Source organism: Telopea speciosissima, chromosome 3, assembly GCF_018873765.1.
Source record: "Telopea speciosissima isolate NSW1024214 ecotype Mountain lineage chromosome 3, Tspe_v1, whole genome shotgun sequence".
Lineage (NCBI taxonomy): Eukaryota > Viridiplantae > Streptophyta > Magnoliopsida > Proteales > Proteaceae > Telopea > Telopea speciosissima.
Genome location: NC_057918.1, coordinates 10,686,707 through 10,706,797, shown reverse-complemented (window position 1 = coordinate 10,706,797; position 20,091 = coordinate 10,686,707). Strand labels below are relative to the sequence as shown.

Genomic DNA, 20,091 nt, shown 5'->3' with positions numbered 1-20,091 from the left:
ACCATATGGATATTTAGAAAATTGTTTAAGGTTGACCACATGCCAAATTTTAGACTTAGATTCGAGCATATACAATCCCATGTATTGACATATTCTTCTGAACTTTTCAGCTATCCATTTTCTCATTGAATAATTACATTTTTCAATATATTTTCAAAACTTTATTCTGCACTTGACCAACTCTATTTTTGCTAAAACTTGCTAACAAAACTTGACATGTGAGGAGCGAACTTTGATCTACAAAATTTCAACTCTATCCAGCTTATTAGAGCAGGCCACGATGAGTTTTGACGTGGTTTTCCTAGAAGGCATGCCCACCAAGGAATTTATATATTACACATAGGGATGTAAACAGATCGGATACAGATCGGATGTGATCGGATTCGAAAATCCCCTACCCAAATACGGACATCCCTAAACAGATACGAATTTGAATCGAACCCGGATTTTCGACTGTCCGTTTACATCTCTAACTTGTGTAACCCAAACCTTCCTCTCCCCAAGTGATACAATTCACTCTCAATTAATGTTTTAGTCTCATAATTCTCATTTCCTCATTCTGTAGAATCTATTGAATCTTCAAAAACCCTCTACATCATTAGTTGGATATTTATTCGGATCGGATAATTTTTTTCCAGAGTATTTGAATAAAAATTCAGATACCCCTAAACGAATACAGATATGAATCGAATTCGAATTTTTGAATACCGGTTTACATCCCTAATTACAGACCAAGTTGTGCCACATGGCATATTAGATGGAGCTAAAATTATGTGAATAGATAGACCCCAAAGTTTTTTGCTCACATGAAAGTTTCAGCATAAACAAAGTTGGCCAAGCAACAATGAACTATTAAAAAATCTAATATTACACACCAATGCTGGGACCACTTAGATGGTGCATGCCAACATATGGAATGATATCATGTAGCAAATCTTAAAAGGCATTCCACCAATCTACATGGAAATCAAGCCTAACCTAACAATCGTATGAGAGTTCACATATATATATATATATATATGATCTGTCAGGACCACAATATAAAAGTATTAATATTCAAACATATGGTTAATAAGATGAAAGTTATAACATTATAGATGTGTATTTTAAAATACACATATATTAATTATTCCACCAAAATATACACACAATATTACATGCACCTTAGAATCAGGCTTCCAAGGGCTTGGGCCAGGATATCACGAATACAGACTGGACTTGCCAGGCTCGGATGGGCTTCCTTATTTGTATATATTTACATGACAATTCACTGTTCTTAAACACAAGGCAAAAAGATGCAATTAACACAGATTTTTAACAACCTCCTATAACAGCAATATACACTACCAAGTAGCCTATAACCTCCAGATGTCTATTCTGGCAACCTCTAGAAATCTATCCATTCCGGCAAACCATAGACCTTACAGCTGAGTGGAGTTAGCCTGAAGGAGACCTACCCTAATCTGCGAAGCAACATCTTTCACAGCTCCAGGCCCGTGTGGGATGAAAACAGAAGAAGACTTTGATGATGATCCAATCTCCTTCATCGTATCAAAGTACTGTGTCACCAGTACCATGTCCATTACATCCTTCGCTGTTGTCCCTGGCACATTCGTAGAGAAGGCCAGTACGCTGTCCCTCAATCCATCTACAATGGCCTGCCGCTGTCGAGCTATACCAAGCCCCGCCAGATATTTGGACTCTGCATCTCCCTCAGCTCGCTTGATCTGTAATATCTTCTCTGCTTCAGCCTTCTCATTTGCTGCCACTCTCAATCTAGCAGCTGTTGTGGCATTCAAGAGTTAATAATACAAATCACCCCCACAAACCACAAATATAGGATAATCAGTGCATCACATGGGTGATTCAGCTGACCAATTCCATGAATAAGAAAAAGTATCTAATACATATCCAGTGTATTTACATAGATACCCCTGAATATCTTTTCCTGTCATTCTTTTTTTTCTTTTTTTTGGGTTAAAATTCATTTGATTGGGTAGTAGCTGGTGATATAATCACTGCTTACAAAGATGTATGATGGATGGAACAACCAGACAAGGAGATTTGTGATTTGGCCAATTTGCAGATTTTATTTTATGCAGATGAAGAAGGAAGTCTGTTTTAGAGATGATGGAGGTTCCTTGTCTTTCATCCTACAGAGATGCATAATTCTGAAAACATGCCAAACCTTAACCCTCAAATAATTACCTGCATTTATTTCATTCATTGCTCTCTTTACATGCTCGTCTGGTTCAATATCCACAATAAGTGTTTGGACAATCTCATAACCATATGCTGACATTGCCTGTAAAATTCAAAATAAAATGAATACAATTTGTTCAAGCGATCTAACAGGAGGTTCCGGAGGAATGTACAGAGTCTACCACGATATGGTAGTTCTTTAACCACACCAACCCCACCCCAAAATAAAACACAGACACACAAAAAGGAAACGATAATAGTCAAAAGATGACCTTTTCAAGCTCTTCTTCCACAGATTTCGCTATTTCATTCTTTTGCTCAAAGGTGGAGTCCAAGTCCAACTTTGGAACACTTGCCCTGATAACTGAAAAACAGTAGAAGTGTGGGACAAATTAATTAATCTTTTAGGCATAATAATTGTTGGTCAACAACAAAAATATATAATGCCTAAACATTTTGATTGGATAATCTCTGAACTTCAAATGGATATGATTGCAAACACCATTAGTGAAAAGCGACACCTGAGATTCCTCTGAATGTAGAGAATGAAGTTTGAAAGTGGCCAAGTAATATCTTAATATTTATTAAAGTAATGTCTCAACTAAAATAGCCAAACCCATTTAGCTGGGATAAGGCTGAGTTGTTGCTGTGTTGTAATGTCTCAACTAAGATCATGAGTCCATGACAAGCACACTATAAGTCTATACCTGGAAAGTATGAGAAGTTTGTAAGGATAGGATTTTTCTTTGAATTAACAATAGAATTTTCAGATTGGGTTGTTTCCCCAAGGGGATTTTTAGACATTTTCCTAAAAAGTATTCTAAAGTATTCCAAGATGGACTTCCTCTTCTCTGCCATACAAACATCAGGACATCTATCCCGCTGGCTAATTCTAATAATGTAGGTCATAGGATCGATATGTTTGTCAAGAACAGATAATCAAAATACAAAAGATGGAAGCACAAACAGAACTTCAATTTCATAAAGCTCAGCAAATTTAAGAGTTTTGCATTCAGACCATCAAAAACGTAGGCTTGAATCTGCTCCCTGGTGTTGCTGAGTTTATAGAAAGCATCAGCAGCTTTGTCTGCCAAAGCACGATATTGAATGGATGCAACCACAGTGACAAAGACATTGTCCTGAAAAGACAAAGTTGATTAGAGTCCATAATTTGAGAATGTTAAACTTTAAAACCTACAGGAAAATAGAATAATTGTGTGATGGTCCAGGAAACACATTGGATTTCGATTCCCGTGTCCCTATACAAGCAAACTAGTTGAATATTATCTATAATTATGGTGGAACAAGTACTAGTCTTATTTTAAGAGAGAAGAATAGACAGCAAGTTAGCTTTTAATGTTGAGTTTAATAAATTGTACCAAATATGCAATGCTATTCTCAGTTAGTATGAAAAGTTATAAAACAAACATGAAATGAAAAAGAATAGTTTCCCCCCACCCCAACTTCGATATTTTGTTTTCCTTTTTCTTTTGGAGAGGGGCCCATTTAGAGAGGCATCTCTTAACAGCTGCAACATGGCTGCTCCACTGGCAATCAAGTTTGTAGGCATGTCATCTATTCCATCATTTTTATCAGTCTAGTAAGTTCCAGCCCAAACCACATGAAGATATAAATGTTTAACAATTGGTTGATATTACTACTTCGGAAACTTCGTGGGAACTTTGGTTCAACCATTTGAAAATACAAAGCTAACACAGTAAGCAACACATGGTTAATCCACGGAGGGGGTCACCAACCAGCAGTCGGTTAGAAGAAGAGGAGCCCTCCACGTGGCTCAGAAAAGGGTGGGCCGTAAAGAGAAGCCTCTCTTAGCAGGCTATGTAAAAACATTTCCCTTTTTTAATTTCCAAAAGTTTTTTCACAACCCAATTACAATTACATAGCTAGAGATATAAAAATATTTTCACTACCCAATTACAAATACATAGCTAGAGAAAATGTTTCTTATAAATCAGATAATTCAATCTTATCAGCGACTCTCTGTGCACGTTAAAAATTATTATAACCTTAAGATTTTTTATTTTTTATTTTTTGGGGGGGGGGGGAGGAAGAAAAAGGAAAATATCATAATTCTCAACATGGAAATTTTTTTACATAAGTGGAGGTAAACAAGCCATGAACCTTAGTCTTTGTTTCACATCGAACATCAAGTTGCTTCACACGCAATGAAAGGTTCCCAGCTAACTGACTCCCAAAACACCAAGGCAAGAAGTGACAACCAGGCTCAAGCACACCATCAAACTTTCCAAAGGTCTCCTTGATGGCTACGGTTGACTGGTCCACTTGAATACAGCAAAGTGATTGTCCCATATTTGACTCTACCAGCTAAAAAAGACCATGAAGATCAATTGAGAACAAAACACAGGAGAAAAAACCCAAGATGCTTTATGAATGCTTAATCAGCAACATAACCAAAAAATGAATTCCAATTGCATTTGAAACCAACAAAATTTCTGTAAACATGGAGAGATTGATTTAAACCAAGTAGTTTTTGCTGATCCATCATCACAATTCAATTCATTACCAATGAAATTCTAGTCAAATGCTGCTGAAATCTCTGTTGGGGTGGAAACAACATTCTGTTTCCGATGTGAGCACCTTATGAAATCATATACAACACACAAAAACACATATACAGGATCAACGAGAATAGAATAAGAAAACAAGCATACACACAAAAGAGGCAAGAGCAAGGTTTAAAGTATTGGTATCGGGTATCGTATCGGAAGAATGATTTTAAGAGACGTATCGTATTGTATTGGAGAGACAAAAGATACACAAAGATACGTATGGAAATGTGGAAATGCTTAGGATATATGCTTTGACAAAACCTTAATACCAGAACTTGTGAAGAAGAAGAAGAAAACGGAAAGAGAGAGAGAGAGAGAGAGTGAGACGATGGAGATGGAGATATTCTAAACCACAATAGATTCAGTCTGTAGAGATCTATCATGAGTTGTGTCTTTATTTATAAACCTGTAAATACAATTGTAATTTGAATAGGAAACTAAACCTACTCTAAACAGGGACAGATATGATCTTCATACTAATCAACCGAAATCAGTACATGAAACCCTAGTTTTCTTCATCTATGAACTAGGGTTTCCTTCTTCAAAACAGAAACCCAAAGATGACTCTTAAAACGGCTATCATGGAGAGAATCAGGTACTTGTTACAGTTCTGATACCATGGCACATAACTCGATGCAGTGATCGTGTTCGAGATTATTTATACGCATTAGAGAGGTTGTTAATGGTGGGAATAACCCCGGGAGAGATATTCCAGATCTGAAAAACCCTTTTTCATGGTGGTGATGGGTTTTTGATATTCGAGAAGATTGTATTCGATGTTTGATCGTGTTCGAGGCCACACGTACGCATCAAGCAAGCAGTCGACAACGGGATTACACATATTGTGGTAATCCGCACCACAAATCCCAATTTTTATTGTTCTAGGGTTCTGGTTAATGTTGAAAGACTTAGACTATTGTGTACTTGGGTGGGTTCATACCGAACCCAATTGAGTATTTTGACCAATTTCCACATTACTTGGGGATTGCATGAAGTAATTACAGAATTTCCATTAGGCTTATATATTTGTCATATTATTGCTGTGGTGGGCGCTTAATCACATTAGTCTACCATGAAGGGAAGATTGACGATTAATTTATTATTGGGGATTATTTGCAGCTACTCATAACTATTGGATTTTTTTTATTTTTTTTTTTGTGATGCTCATCCTTTGAGATGCTGATTATTTGTCATTATTTGTCCACGTGTATTGCGATTGAAGATTATTATTCTTATATGCTCAAGTCATCAGTTGAAGACTTATCTGATGAACAAAAGAAACACAATGAACTCGGAGAAACTTGAAGTTAATACGTAATTAACTCCACTATAACAAGCTTCAGTTTAATATCAACTATAAGCAAAGAAATCAACATAGCACAGCAGACACAGAAACGATTTCTCCCGAAATAAGTCCATTTAAGGCTAGATCAGGTTTTCTATCTCGAAAAATTCGACGGAACAAGGTAATATCAGCACCAATAAGTAAGACGTATAGGAAAAAACGTTTAAATTCCAAAACTCAACAAGTTTCAGCAACAGTGCGAACGAAAATAAACCCAAAAAACAACCGGAAAAGCAAAAAAGGTACCATCAGTTAAAAAAAGCCGTAGAAAAATAAGGGTACAAGAGAAAAAAACTTATATAAGCAGGCCTGGAGATCGAAAGCGCATGGAAAGCTGAAGATCCAATCCAAGCGACCCAGGAAGATTGAAGAAAAGGAAAATTGAGGGTAACGAGAACCAAATTCACAATTAAAACCAAAATTCGAAGAGAAAGATGTAGTTTATAACTTTATATTAAAAACTGACCTTAAAGGGAAAACTGCGATGAGACGCCGCTTCTCTTATCGGTATATTCCCGGGAGTGAACCGAGAGAGCCGTGTGTAGAATGTATATATGATACTATGATACCATGGTGGCCACACAAATAAAAATGACAGTGGACGATAATGCCCATATGATGTTGGTCCTTGTGTCAGTTGCAAATCGAAATCATCTATCGAACCGGAATGAACCATTTAAAGCAGAATCGATATCGTGTGTAGATATGAATATGATACCAATCTGAACATTAACATCCGTAATCCTTGGTAGATAAGATAGTGGAAGTTTATCATTAAAGTGGATCATCAAGTCATCCACTGTTAAATGCTGATTCTTATAAATGCAGATTTGTGTAAACCTTCTGATTTATATTAGAATCGACTATGACTGATCTTGATCTTGGTCATATTGGATTGGTCAATTCAAGGGTTTTTTTGGATCGAATCACTAAGTTTCATATCTAAGGGTGATTTCTAGGGTTTTAGGGACAAATTCCAGCTAAATCCATTTTCAATTTTGAGTTTAAAATCTTTGATTGTACAAATAGAGGAAAAAAGAAGGGACCAAAATAAGCTACCTAAGTTTGAATTTACCTAAATTTTGAAAGAGGTTGGAACAAACAATGGCATGAGTGCAAGTGCTACAATATGTTAAGGGAAAGGGAACGTTGTGTGTCACGTGGTTCTTATGCTCAAATACAAGAGCATGCAAAATTACTATCCAACCCCTCCTAAAATTTAAAAAAACAAAAAACCATTTGAGTTGATGCTCTTGCGAGCTCTCCCATTTGCTCTGCGTTGGTGCAAAGGCTACACGACCAATTAGTGATCTCTTGCCAAATGTTACTACTTATCCCTAACTACAACTATCAAAAATTCTTCTTATCTCTAGGGAACAAAACCAACACAAATAATCAACAAAAGGGAAAGAATTCTCCACATCACAACAATGGTGATACAGGGAATTCGTATAAATCACATGGGACCAAAAGCACTGACTTCGTGAGAAACTTTTTCTTTTTATGGAAATTTTTTTCCTATATATTATAATGACCACCTCAGTACAACATATAATACACGTGTGTAGGTTTCATTCAAACATTCTCTTTTTTAAAAGATATTTAAAGAGGCATTAGTCACGCTGCTTTAATTTTTGCTCCATTGGTTTTTCTCTCTTGCTATTGATAGTAGAGAGATCTTTTAGATCTCTACCTCGCATTATGAGGTGTGGGTTGTTTTGTAGTACGAATGAAATGTTGTCATATACTACAAAGGAGAAGCATTAGAATTAGGATAATCTTGGTGTAACCAAGGGTGGTGACATTAAGTCGTCATCATTTTAAGTGGTACTCATATTAAGTAACACAAAATCCATTAATGATGCTAATTTTTTCATTACCCAAAATATCCCTTATTCTATGGGGCTTCGATCTTTGGTATCAAGATCGGTGTATCCAACTGTGGTTATACCAAGCAAGACCCATTTATTTAAGGCAAAAGTTTTTATGATTAGATACATCCATACACTTATGGATAGTTTTGTCACTTGAAGAGTTGATGTGGGTATTTAATCCATTAGATATCTAAGAAATGGTTTAGATAATATATTTTTTTTTTGGGTGTATATAAAGGAATGGTCTAGATTAATGATGTGTGAAAGGAGTCCTAATGAGGACAACTACTTGCTTAATTAGTTGCTACCATGCTAGTAGAGTACAGCTCACAAGATATCATGGATTCGACTCTTCGGTCTCCACCTTGTGCCATTAGACACCCTTCTTCCCTTACTCTCCAACCCCCATTTCCCCTAGGATTTGGATCCTTTGCGGCCACGATGATCCAAATCCCTTCCCCACTCCCTTGTAATATTTTTTTTTTTGTTTGGGGAAGCCCTATTGCTTTTATTTATGGGAATGACCATCAAATCCTTATCCAATCGTTAGTCAAAACAAAACCTCATTGACACTCATCCACGTCTGATTTAATCACTTAACCTAAATATATCATCTTTATGAAAGGAAAGACAAAAAACATGACACAATTCATGCCATTTTCCATAAAAACTTAAGAAAAACATTTAATGAATAATAAAGATAAAGTTTTCCTCCACCCATAAAGGACACATACCCACCATCTTAGGATTCACAAACCCCTCCAAAGGTTTTGTATATTCTAAATTACCCTATCGATATCAGTTTCCATCCCTCGGTGAAAGGTGGGGACACATCTGACCCCTCCATGGGGTGTGGATCCCACACTCCCATGGAAGATTCAGATCTATTCCCACCCGTCCCCATGTGATTAGCAGATCTGAACTTCTCGGTGAATGGAGGGAATCTCAGGCCCAAATAATAATAATGTTACGGGATATCTTACCATTTTAAAGTAATCAATAAATTGCTTCAATTCCACGTAGGATCAGGTGACGTGGACCAGCATGGTTGAGATAACGATGGAGGATATTCCATAATTTATAGTGAGGATCAAGAAAAACCTCGTTTCACTACATGTGGGTCCTGCGTTCTTAGGCGACGTGGACCAATCATCTATTGTGGAATCGCGCAATCTGCATGGTGAGTTGGACTTATTATTGTTACCAATCGCACACAACAACGTTTCCGAAATTTCTCATTTCGAAGTTTTGTCCCAAAAGAAAACTCTTCTTGAACCAGAAGTCACAGACGACATTATAAGGCCAGAGAAACAGTGAGAGAAGAAAGGGAAATCACTGAATAGTGAATCAATCAGTCGATCAGTCCATGGAGGTAAGCAGAGTTTCTGGCATGTTCTCTTTATGCTCTTCGATCAAAAACAAGTATTACTCATCGTCCCTTCCATCTCTGTATTCTCTCTCTTCCTTTTCGCCTCTTCTCCGAACCAATTCACGGATTCCCGTCTCCTTAAAGGGAGGATTTCCCAGCTACTCCATGTGTACTACTAGAAAACGAAATCTATGCATCGCTTCTTCTGGTTCTAATACAGATGGATTTGAAGGTTCTTATAATTATCAGGTTCATATCTTTTTGCTCGTTTTCATGCCTTTCGATGACAATCTTATATTATTGGAAATGATTTTGAGTGCTAAATATAAAACGTTTGAACTCTAGAGGGGTCAAATTTCGTCAATTCTACATAGAGAGGGGTTCTGATATTATTTTATTTGTTCTTCTTGTTGAAATCCCGTCTTCAATCTCTCTAAAAAAAGGTTATCATATTATTTATATGATGGGCCGCGGGTTTTTTTCTTTAATCTTACTTTAAAGAGAAATTTTCAGATAAAGCTCCTGTAGCTCAATTTGATTAGTAGAAAAATTAAGCCTTGGTATCGTGGTTCTGCTTCCGTCAGGTGGATTTGTTTACTTTATTTTATAAAAAAAATAAAAATGAAGAGAAATTTTGTTAGTCAAAACAATCTTTCTCCCTTTCCCTTTCTCGATCGAACACTCCCTCCTCAACCCTAGTTGGAGATTTGGAGCACAGCGGCGCCCCCTTCATCTTCTCCGATCGTTCAACTCGTTGGAAGGCTTGGAGCTCAGCGGTGCCCCCTTCATCTTGTCTGTTGGTCGTCTCTCCCTTCGGGAATGTCAGGAGGAAGCTATATAGAAAGAAGCGTTCTTCTTCCGCAAGCCCATCAGGTAAGGGTGGTTGTTGCCTCTACTTTATGCCGCCCCCTCACGTCGGATTCGACTGTTAATCCTCAGATAAGAGACCCTAAGAGTCCTGATTTCTCTTACGATGCTTTGAAAGTTCAAATAGTGAACAACGATTTTTTCTCAAGGGAATGCATTGTCCACATGGATATTTCGTAAACGCTTTCGTTCCTTTTCTTTGTTTCTGGGAAGAGAAATTAAGGTATAAGGAACTTCTAATTATTCCATTTGGTTTACAGCTTCCGGTAGTTGTTAAGCTTTTAAGTCGCCTCAGCCTTTCATGAATTTGTTCAAATAGGTTTTGTATTGGAAATTCGATGTTCATTGTTTGAGGTCCAGGCATCATGTCTGAAATGGAATCACGAGAGCTCAAAGTGTACCGTGATTGAAACTGAACCATTCAGAAGGCAAATTTGAGTAAGCTGTTGTCTTGAAGAAATTGCAGGGATACAATCATCGTGCCTTAGACAGCTCTCATCACGACTGGCGTTCATTTCCTAGAGAACTCATGCTGACCACACTCAGGTGTGAGAATCAAGAGTAGGAATTTTTATTGCTTGAAGTAAAAAGACCTGTGAGATGAGAGGACAAGGCTATTTGCCTTTGTTTTTATTTTTTGGTAAATGCTATTTGCCTTTGTTATTGGAAGGTCAAAGACAAATAGTTGAACATCCGGTAGAATCAAATCGGATGGTGGGTTTCTACAATTCTAAACAACAGGAAAAACACTTATATTCTCTGCTGTAATGCAGAACTAATGTCCGACAATTGAATCATCCATTTTTGCAGTTTTTTTTGTTTCAGTTCATGGTCTTCTTGTTTGGAGTGGGTGTAAAATTGTTTAATGGGTATAAGAACTGAATATTTGGTCTAAACAAAAAAATAAAATAACCCTGTTTTCAACCATGTTGAGGACTATACTTTCTATTTATTGGTGCAGTAGTTCATCTGTGTTGGAAATAGATCTCTGTGTGCCTCTTTTGTTTTTGTTTTGTTTTTTTGGGTTAATTATTAGCTAGATCAATGATTTGTGTCAATTGAGCAATGGAACGAGGGTCTCGGCTAAGTGAAAAGAGGGATTTGGCTGGGTTTTGAAGAAGCAGAAGCAGAGAAGAAGAAGAAGAATAAGCAGAGAATAAGCAGCAGAATCAGAGAAGAAGTTACCTGCAGCAGGTGGTTGTCGCCGGAGAAGGAAGTGGTTGCCAGAGCAACAACTGGTCACTGAGCAGCAGGTGCTCTCAGGGGGGCAACGGTAACATTGGTTGGGGGTTAGTTTCTTAAGAACAAATAGCGCAGGGCAAAAAGGTCTTTTTAAATTAAGTACAAATAGGGCAGGGCAATAAGCTCTTTTTAAATTACAGTGGTGGTTAGAGGAAAGGGTAGTTTAGTCAATAAAAAAAAGTTTTTAGGACTTAAATGGCTTTAAGTTGAAAAGTAGGGGGTGTACATGGAATTTTCAAGGGGTGCGTGTGGAATTGTCAGAAACTTAGGGGTGCATACGGAATATTGGGTCCATTTTAGGGGGGGCATGTGTATTTAACCCTTTTTTTTTTTCTTAATTATGATTAACATGATTTCAAATATAGAGAAATTTTGTAACACGGCGTGCAGATCCCTTTGAACCCAGTATTTGTCCCGTGCTTTCTTTTCATGCGTGTTGGGTTGATGGAATCCCCCCATTGGGAAATTGGGTTGGTGCGATAGGCTGTGGCTTTTTGGGGATGTTTTTAAGAGATTTGAAGGGAATTTGGATTTGTTAATTATACTGGCTAATCTTCAGTTTGTTTCTTCATGCTGTGCCTGGTGATATTGCATTATTCTTCAATTTGGTTCTGTTTGACTGTACTCTGTGATTATGGAGCAATTCCTTTTCTTTCCAACAATAATTATCCTCTACTTCCTCTAATCCTCAGTTTGTTTCTTCATCTATCTAAGTGCTTATTGGAGTGTAACTTTATGATGAATGTTAACATGTAATAGTTATCTTTCAGTGGAAGGATGGTACTAAGTTGATGTTTAGCATCAAATTATTGCTCATATCCCATGATATGCCTCTCACCTCGGAAAAATTCATTTACTATATTTTATACTTATACCTACAAAATAGTTTGTATTGGTCTTTTTTTTTTTAATATTATCTCTCACTCCCAAGCTTCCGTATTGTGCCTGCCTATGCATTGGACCTGGATGAATGGAACTGTATTCCAGGTGATCCAAGTGGTTTATTTATTTTGCATTGGCAGCAGCTTGTCAACATAAGTGGGCCTGTCTTTTCCAAATCATCTAGCCTTTGTTGTTGTTCATTTTATTCCTTTCTGTTGAGTTGCTATGCTTTCTGATGGATAATGTTGTCTTTTTTCAGGGTGCTGCTGAATCATTCTTCAGAACAGTGCTAGAAAGCATGGAGAAGGTTTATTTAAGTAGGAATCCCACTGCAAGTGCCATATTGGAGCTTGTTCGTTCATTTGATGGTGATCGAATTTCCTATGACCATCTTGCATTCAGGACATTTGGGGTATTTCATTTTATTTTATTGGATTTTATGTGAACATTAGATAGTTAATTAGCTTTTGCCTTCCGAGGGCCATATTTCATGCCAATTTTGTGTATCCAGATAACACCATGAAAAAATTTGTAGCTCTAAGTATTGTCCCTTTCAATTTATTGAATTTCAATCTGCAGTCCTCTTTTCTTGATTAGATTTCACCTCAGCTCTAATTCCTTCATAGATTTTGTTCGTTTATATAATGACCTCTTTCATATGTAACATGACAGGCTGATGGTTATGGAATTGACTCCATGGCAAAGTTTTTCCTTGACTTTGGTTATACGCCTCAGGAAGAATTGAGATTTCCTGCAAAAAAATTGAAAGCTCTATGGTTTGCTCCGCCCAGTAGTCCATCTTCTGAAAATGGGAGTGGTGTTTATGGGCCTTTGCCAAGAATATTCATATCAGAGCTTCTTGTAAATGAGATGAGTCCTCAAGCTCAGGTTTGTTCTGAGATTTGTTCTTGTTCAATAGATAGTGTTCAAGTTTGGATGGAACTATTGCAACTGGTAGTCTTCTATAGTTGTCGTAACTTCTATATATTCAAATTGTAAATCATCTTTATTCTATTCTCGCTAGGCATAGTTACTTATCTTTCTATAACAATTTCTTCTTTCTCAAATCCTCAACTGCATAAAACTTGAAGTATTGCAATATTTTAATTTGTCTGACTGGAAATCTGGTTGCAGTTCATCCCTTTGGATTTCCAAATGATACTAAACCACTTGTTGCTTTAATTCTTTTCATAGGATGGTTTAAGGAAATCAGATAGACTAAGTCTTCTTCCCTTGTTTAAGTTTTATAAGGAATTTCTGGGAAAGGCAAATTTGTGTTTGCATTTATATCTCATGATTATGCTTCCTCTTGCAGCATCAATGGAAAATCTGATATGATAGAGAGTTGGAAGAATATGTTAAGACTTTGTTTGCTGTGACAGATTTTAGACCTGTATGGAAATCACACTTGAGGAACTCTGATAGGAGGAATTTAACCATTATGTTTCACTTATATTTCTTGTCTATATTTTCAAGTTTTTCTGATGTAAAACATGGTGGGTCCAAAGTAGAGTCCCAAATCATTCCAATTTTATTCTCAAGTGGCTTTGCCTTTAAATGATAGCTGATGTTTTACATAAGAATAAAAGCTTATCCTCACTTTTTCTCTGGGGTTAGATGTTGTGACAGTTTTAACTTATACAAATGTGAATTTGGGAGACAAGAAACCATTTTATCCATCTTTTTTTTTTTACTAAACAATTATGCTCCACACTTCTTTGCTGTTATTACATCCTGATCCTGTGGCATTAACCGATATTCGATGATGTGTTACTAACCAAATTTTCTGCTCTTTATTATGGATTTGTAAATCATTTCTTTACTTTCAGAATGATCAGTTACTATTGTTTTTATATGTAGGAAATAATTAGAAAATACACTAAAATATCTGGCAGCGGAAATAAACATGCTGCACTTGCAAGTGCACTGGGATCTTTAACATGGGAAAGGCCCTTGTATTCTGATTTCCAGCAACTAGCTAGGTAATTCTCTGGATCATTTATTTCTCCAGCAAGTACATTTCTTTTTTCCCCTAGTGGATGAAGTATATATGTAATTTATTTTTTCAAATTTGATGTGATTTATGTTGCTAATGGTCAGATTCTGTTGAACTGATTTTTTTTTTCTTTTTTTGGGTGGGTTGTTTTGGAGCTCGAAAGGAATACTATAGCAGATCTGCTTTTCTTCTTAGCTCTCAACTGTTGCAGGAATGCTGTGAAACTTGTAGAAACTTCCACTCTTGAAGTCTCACTTTTGTTTTGTGGATTGCCAGGGAGAGTGAATATGCTGCATGGACTCTAGTCAATGGATATGCAGTGAACCATGTAACTATTTCCACTCATCAGCTGACGTCCAAGTTGAGCAACATTAAAAGTTTCAATCAATTTATTGAAGAAAACGGATATAAATTGAATTCTGAAGGTGGAACTTTAAAAGGTTTGTTATTTACTTTGTCTTCTCTAACCATTCAAGTTACATTGAATCTTTTCCCCTTTCTTCTGTTCCTCTGCCCAAGATGAGGAGACTCAAATTTGATTGTTGTTTTGTCACCCAAAAACATTTTAATTATAGAAAATAAAGATTCTAAGTTTCTAACGTTGGTTGTTAAGCTAATAAAATGGCTAAATTCTTACTTAAACTGTAACGTAACTTGAAGTAGTAGAGGCTCTTTTGTTACAAATTATTTCTAATATAAGCTCTTTTGATCACTTGTATGATGTGACCTTTGTTCCATCATCTGCTGGAATTATGAACTTGACCTGGAATTTGAAAACACCATCATAATAAGAGTTATTATTAGCAGTTGCTGCCAATGTAGTCATGAGTCGTGTGTCCCCAAGGCAACTGCTTTCTTGTTCGGGGCCTCTAGGCTTGCATCAAGGTCTTCACAACATGTTGCTAAGAAGAAATTGCTAGGTGTCACCTGGATGCCTTAAATAAACCACTTGCCATCTTATTTGAAGGCATGAATGATTAATTGGGAAAGGTGAAAAAATGGTGCTAAGTGCTGAGTAGGACTCAATTGTAATTTTTCAAAGATGTCCAAAATCTCAGAAGCAATTACGACCGAAATTAAATGGAAAGGCTCTAGAGATTGTGGAAGTCTAGAGGGAGCCCTTTGAGATGGATATTTTTATTCTTTTGAGGGGAGGGGGTAGGGGGCAGTACTTCTTTCTTCTCCCTGTGCCTTTCATGCCAATATATTTCATTACCCACTCTGTCCATGTATTGTGACATCCTTTCCAGTTAAGAAGTTAGATTTGTGCTTACCTCCATGGGGCTGCATATCCATTGACTAGAGTGGGATGTCATGTGGATTCATTGCTTATGGAACTCTGCACAAACTACATGACAAGTTTCCAGAAGCCTCCAAGCTGTGCTAAGGCCTGATCAATAGCTGCTTATGTCATATTTGACTTGTTAGATTTTCAGATCCACAGACTCAGTCCACAAACCTATGAGAGTTTGGTTAATTTCTAGGTTGCAAGCATTATATCAGTAGGTTACCTGTCTAACAGATGTAGAATGATTAAATACATGAGTGGTGTATAGCATGGCATGTGGAGTATACTTGTACCTGTTTCTCGTAGGGTTGTGTGACTATTTCTGCTCAGACTTTCCTCTACAATCTTGAGGTTCTGGGTCAAACGGTAGAGCAGGAAAACTAATTTCTTCTTCATTTCACAGAAAAGACCATTATAATTATTGCATGTTGTTATTTTTACCTGGCAATGATTTCATTTCAAAACTATGTCTTTGATCATGGTGCAATATATCCTAGGTTTATCCTTAAGACTACAAATTCTTTGTGTATTTATGTACATTTAGAACTTTATATTTTATCCCTCTGTATTTATATTTGGTCCCTATTTTTGCACTTTTAGAAATCATCTAAATTTGACTGTTTATCCTAATATTAGATATTTCGTTGGGTCTGTAAATATGTAAATAATTTTTTAATTTTTAAAGAATATAAAGGTTTGTAACTTGTTGAGAAACCAGGTACCCTACAGAAAATGGTTATAACATTTGACTCGGTACCTAAAAGTCGGTTAACCTTTTGGGATTGGTGTGTGGTTTGTGTAATTACACTTTCATCAAAAAAAAAAAAGAACATTTGACTCGGTCTTTTAAAAATATTTGCACAGCATTAATTGGAACTTCTGTTGGTTCATTGTTTACCTTCCACTGCAGTAATGATAGAGAAGGCTAATTTGTTATTTGGAACAATTATCTGTTGCATTCATTTCCAGTAGCTTCTGTTACAGGGAGGAGTGAACCGTTACTGACTTCATTTCTGCTTTACAGTGAGTCCTGATGGTCTTCTGCAGCAGAGTTCAACTGTAGCAGATTCAATTTCTTTTAATTTTTCTGATGGAATAATTGAATCTGTTCCTTGTTCATACATCGAGTTTGCGGAGCGTCTGGTGTTGCCTCAGTATAAAAACTTACCTGAAAAAGAGGTATTCTCACTTCTATTTATACATAGAACTCTAATCTGATTTTTTGAGATGGAAAGCATGAAATGAGAATGTTTTCATGAATAAAAATCTTAACAGTGGTTTATGATGCTTACCACACCCTTAGTACATTATTCTGTAGTGGAGGTGTTAGGCAATGTTCACCTGACCAGGAAAGGGTCCATGGTCAAACCAACCTGGTGCAACTGTCAGATCAGAAGGTTCAACTCATTGACCTTGGCAAAAAGAACATGATGCATGTTTCCTTAATATCGCTATGTCATATATTGCAAGCCAGATGTCTTAAATTTTTTATGAGGTAACGGGTCAGATGGCCAAGTCAATTTAAATAATATGTGAATTGTGAAGAATACAGGAATTAAAGTAATAGTTATTTGGAAATTAAATTAAGGTTAGTCTGAATGACACCTCTATAGGTGAGTTTTGGATATTATAATCCGACTTTATTTACCCTTTGTTTAATCACTGTAACACATTAAACCAGGGGCACAAATGGTTATTCAACCAAAACAAACTATCTTCCTCCATTGTTTGGGCATGTGAAATTCATCTCTGGCAGTTATATTCCAACCACGTGGAACCTTTAGGTCATAAAACCATGAATCATGATCCATGAAATGAGATGAGAAGAGGGATGGGATTAGAGGAGAGTTAGAGAGTAGGGAGGGAGTTGCATAGATGCTAACAGAGAAGGCCAAATATCACACATAAGAGGGGATGAAGAAGACAGTTAAACCTGAGCCCGAGTTTGGGGGGGGGGGGGGAGTGAGTCACATGGCGGGTTTGACTAGAAATTTGACTTGATCCTGAGTGAATCAGTAAATCCTGAGAACCAATGGATAGTCTCAACATATGTCCTGCAAGGCCATGACCCCTCCATATATATATAAGACTCTGATTCCAATTTTCATTCCATCAAGGAAAGATAGGTTGAGTCACAAACCAATTCTGAACCTGTATTGCAACCAGCTTAAGACTCTTATGTTGAGTCCTGTATAGAATTCTTATGCTGATGTGGCAAGATAGGCCACATCAGCTAACAAATTTATGATGTATGTAATCCCAATATACATGGTTTTGAAATATGATAGATCTGAAGTGTTTATGAGGTGGGTTTTCTGTTCTTTTCTCTTGTCATCATTCTTATTGTGTGTATATAATTGTGTAAACTGTTTGCTCTACGTTGTTGCTTATATTTTTGAATTGTGCAGGTCAAGGAGTACCATAGGCGTGATGGTTTTGAGGTTGGAAATGCTGACAAGATATTTGAGAGCACATCGATGGATCAATTAACAAGAAAATCTGCATAACAATCAGAATACAACTTTTCACTCCAGGTAGCTGCAAAATAAATTAAGTTTACCGTGCATGAAATGGAATGGCCAATTGGGGCCTTTTGTCTTATAATCTGAAATGGCCTGACATGAAAAATTTATAGCTAAGATGTGTATAAACATATTATCTTACTGTAATTAGAGTTCAATGCAAACCTTTATGTTATAAATTCGCTGGAGAGAGTGGGAGTACTTTTATATGTGACGTCCTTGTTTGGTTCTAGACATAATAATCATCCTAAAATCAAGAGCGAAGGGGTTTATGCATAAGATTCCAGTATTGTGGCTGAAAGAGTTTGGACAGAAACACCATTGAGCCATTGAAGATGAGCGTTACAGTTGCAGGATATATTAGTAGAAGGAACATGATTTCTCTCAAGGATTGAAGCACCATGGAAATCTCATTAGCTGTTTGGATTATACAGATTTGCATTATAAGAAAGGAAAGCAGTTGATTCTCTTCGGTTGTCCAAATTGTAATGCTTAGACAGAATTAGACAGTTCAGTTTTTTAAGGCATTGAATAAACAGTTGCAAGGCTAGGAAGAATGTTATTATACAAAACTTACTTGATCTGGGAAGTTGACAACCATAAAAAAAAATTCATAATTCCTCTCATTGGTATTGGTTTTTTTTTTTTTTTTTTTTTTTGGTAGACCTCTCATTGGTGTCAGATCCAAAACAACTTGGACTGACTTGGAAAAAGGATTTGAGGGGGTTCTATGAGCAAGCAGAATAGAGGAAGGCACCAATGAAATGCGGTGGAATGTTGACCTTCACTGGCGGGTTAGAAAACCTTTTTCCTTTAAAAATTTAGTATTTTTTTTTTTTGGGGGTACACTGTATGTGAGGTCTCTCACAAAAAGTTGGAAAAGTCATAAATACATATTAATTAATGCCTTGAAACTCCCACCCTCTCACATACATGGTTTACATGACCGTGTACGAAAACTTTCTCCTTTTTTTTAAATTTTTTTAATTGACCTTCAAAAATATAATATACATTCATGGATTGGGTGCTTATTAGGTTGAGCCCACATTTTTATTTTTATATTTTCCTGGTTGAGCCCAACCTCTTACTAAAAGATCTACAATTACAATTCCTATTCCCATTTAGCACAGATTAAATATACTTGCCGCCGTTCTGCTTTCAAGTTCCAGCTGCTAATTTAATAGCTTAAACCTCCACAACACAGGTAGGAACCGTAGGATTTAAAACACACCCCACAATCACAAAAGAAGATACTGTCTCCACGTCCAGTTTGAACTCTTTCTAGGGTGGGCAAAATTAAGAAAAGGACGTTTTCTTTGAGCATTTTCCGAAGAGGCTGGCCCAGGTGGTTCTCGTACGGCCCGAGCCCCACAGATGGAATCAAAGATAGGCAGGGCCCACACATGGATTCCATCTGTGTCGCTCAGGCCCATATGAGAATGGTTCTTGTACGAGAACCTGTGCTGCACTTCTTTCCTAATTACAACCTGACAAAAGGCAACTCAGTCTCCATGAATAGTTTAAATTAGAGGCCCTTGTAGACAAATGATAATACAAAAGTAAGTTCATGTGATAGAGGACATCACCTACATCAAGATAGCTAATCCAAAATAAACACGGAAAGTTGCTCATATTTGATTCAAAGTTTCAATAAAATCACCAAAATGCTATCAAATGGAGATAAATATAAAATACAAAATAACATCTTTTATAATTTTAACTACTTCCTCTATTCATTTAAAGCTGAAATTATACCAATGACATGCTTGTCTGATCATCTATCACTTGGATTCACCCATACATTGCAATTTAGCAAATAGTAAAAGTGTTATATTTTACTAGGCACAGTGACGAAAAAATGAAACAGTTAGATTTCGAAACTACAACCCAGCAAAAGGCATTGCACTCAATGA

At 36.7% G+C, this 20,091-nt stretch overlaps 2 protein-coding genes across 5 annotated transcripts; one reads left to right on the top strand and one right to left on the bottom strand.

The window, feature by feature from the left end:
- Positions 1-1,046: 1,046 nt before the first annotated feature.
- LOC122654405 (hypersensitive-induced response protein 1-like) lies at positions 1,047-6,675 on the bottom strand. 3 transcript variants are annotated; one of them, XR_006331905.1, is made up of 8 exons: positions 6,605-6,675; positions 4,345-4,541; positions 3,221-3,341; positions 2,475-2,566; positions 2,209-2,305; positions 1,392-1,783; positions 1,286-1,354; positions 1,047-1,210 (listed from the first exon to the last, which is right to left on the bottom strand). XR_006331905.1 is itself a non-coding variant. In XM_043848486.1 (7 exons), exons 2-6 carry the CDS (start codon positions 4,531-4,533, stop codon positions 1,422-1,424), a joined length of 861 nt encoding a protein of 286 aa, XP_043704421.1. In that variant the 5' UTR covers positions 4,534-4,541; positions 6,605-6,675; the 3' UTR covers positions 1,230-1,354; positions 1,392-1,421. The 3 variants fall into 3 exon arrangements, 2 of the variants coding, with proteins under 2 accessions (XP_043704421.1, XP_043704420.1); XM_043848486.1 differs by lacking the exon at positions 1,047-1,210 and having other exon boundaries at positions 1,230-1,354; XM_043848485.1 differs by lacking the exon at positions 1,047-1,210 and having other exon boundaries at positions 1,230-1,783.
- A 2,680-nt stretch (positions 6,676-9,355) lies between these two features.
- LOC122654403 lies at positions 9,356-18,346 on the top strand. Of its 2 annotated transcripts, none has more exons than XM_043848480.1 (7): positions 9,356-9,623; positions 12,628-12,784; positions 13,045-13,260; positions 14,233-14,354; positions 14,645-14,808; positions 16,681-16,835; positions 18,065-18,346. In XM_043848480.1, exons 1-7 carry the CDS (start codon positions 9,379-9,381, stop codon positions 18,161-18,163), a joined length of 1,158 nt encoding a protein of 385 aa, XP_043704415.1. In that variant the 5' UTR covers positions 9,356-9,378; the 3' UTR covers positions 18,164-18,346. The 2 variants fall into 2 exon arrangements, with proteins under 2 accessions (XP_043704415.1, XP_043704414.1); XM_043848479.1 differs by having other exon boundaries at positions 9,356-9,630; positions 12,632-12,784.
- The last annotated feature ends 1,745 nt before the right edge of the window (positions 18,347-20,091 follow it).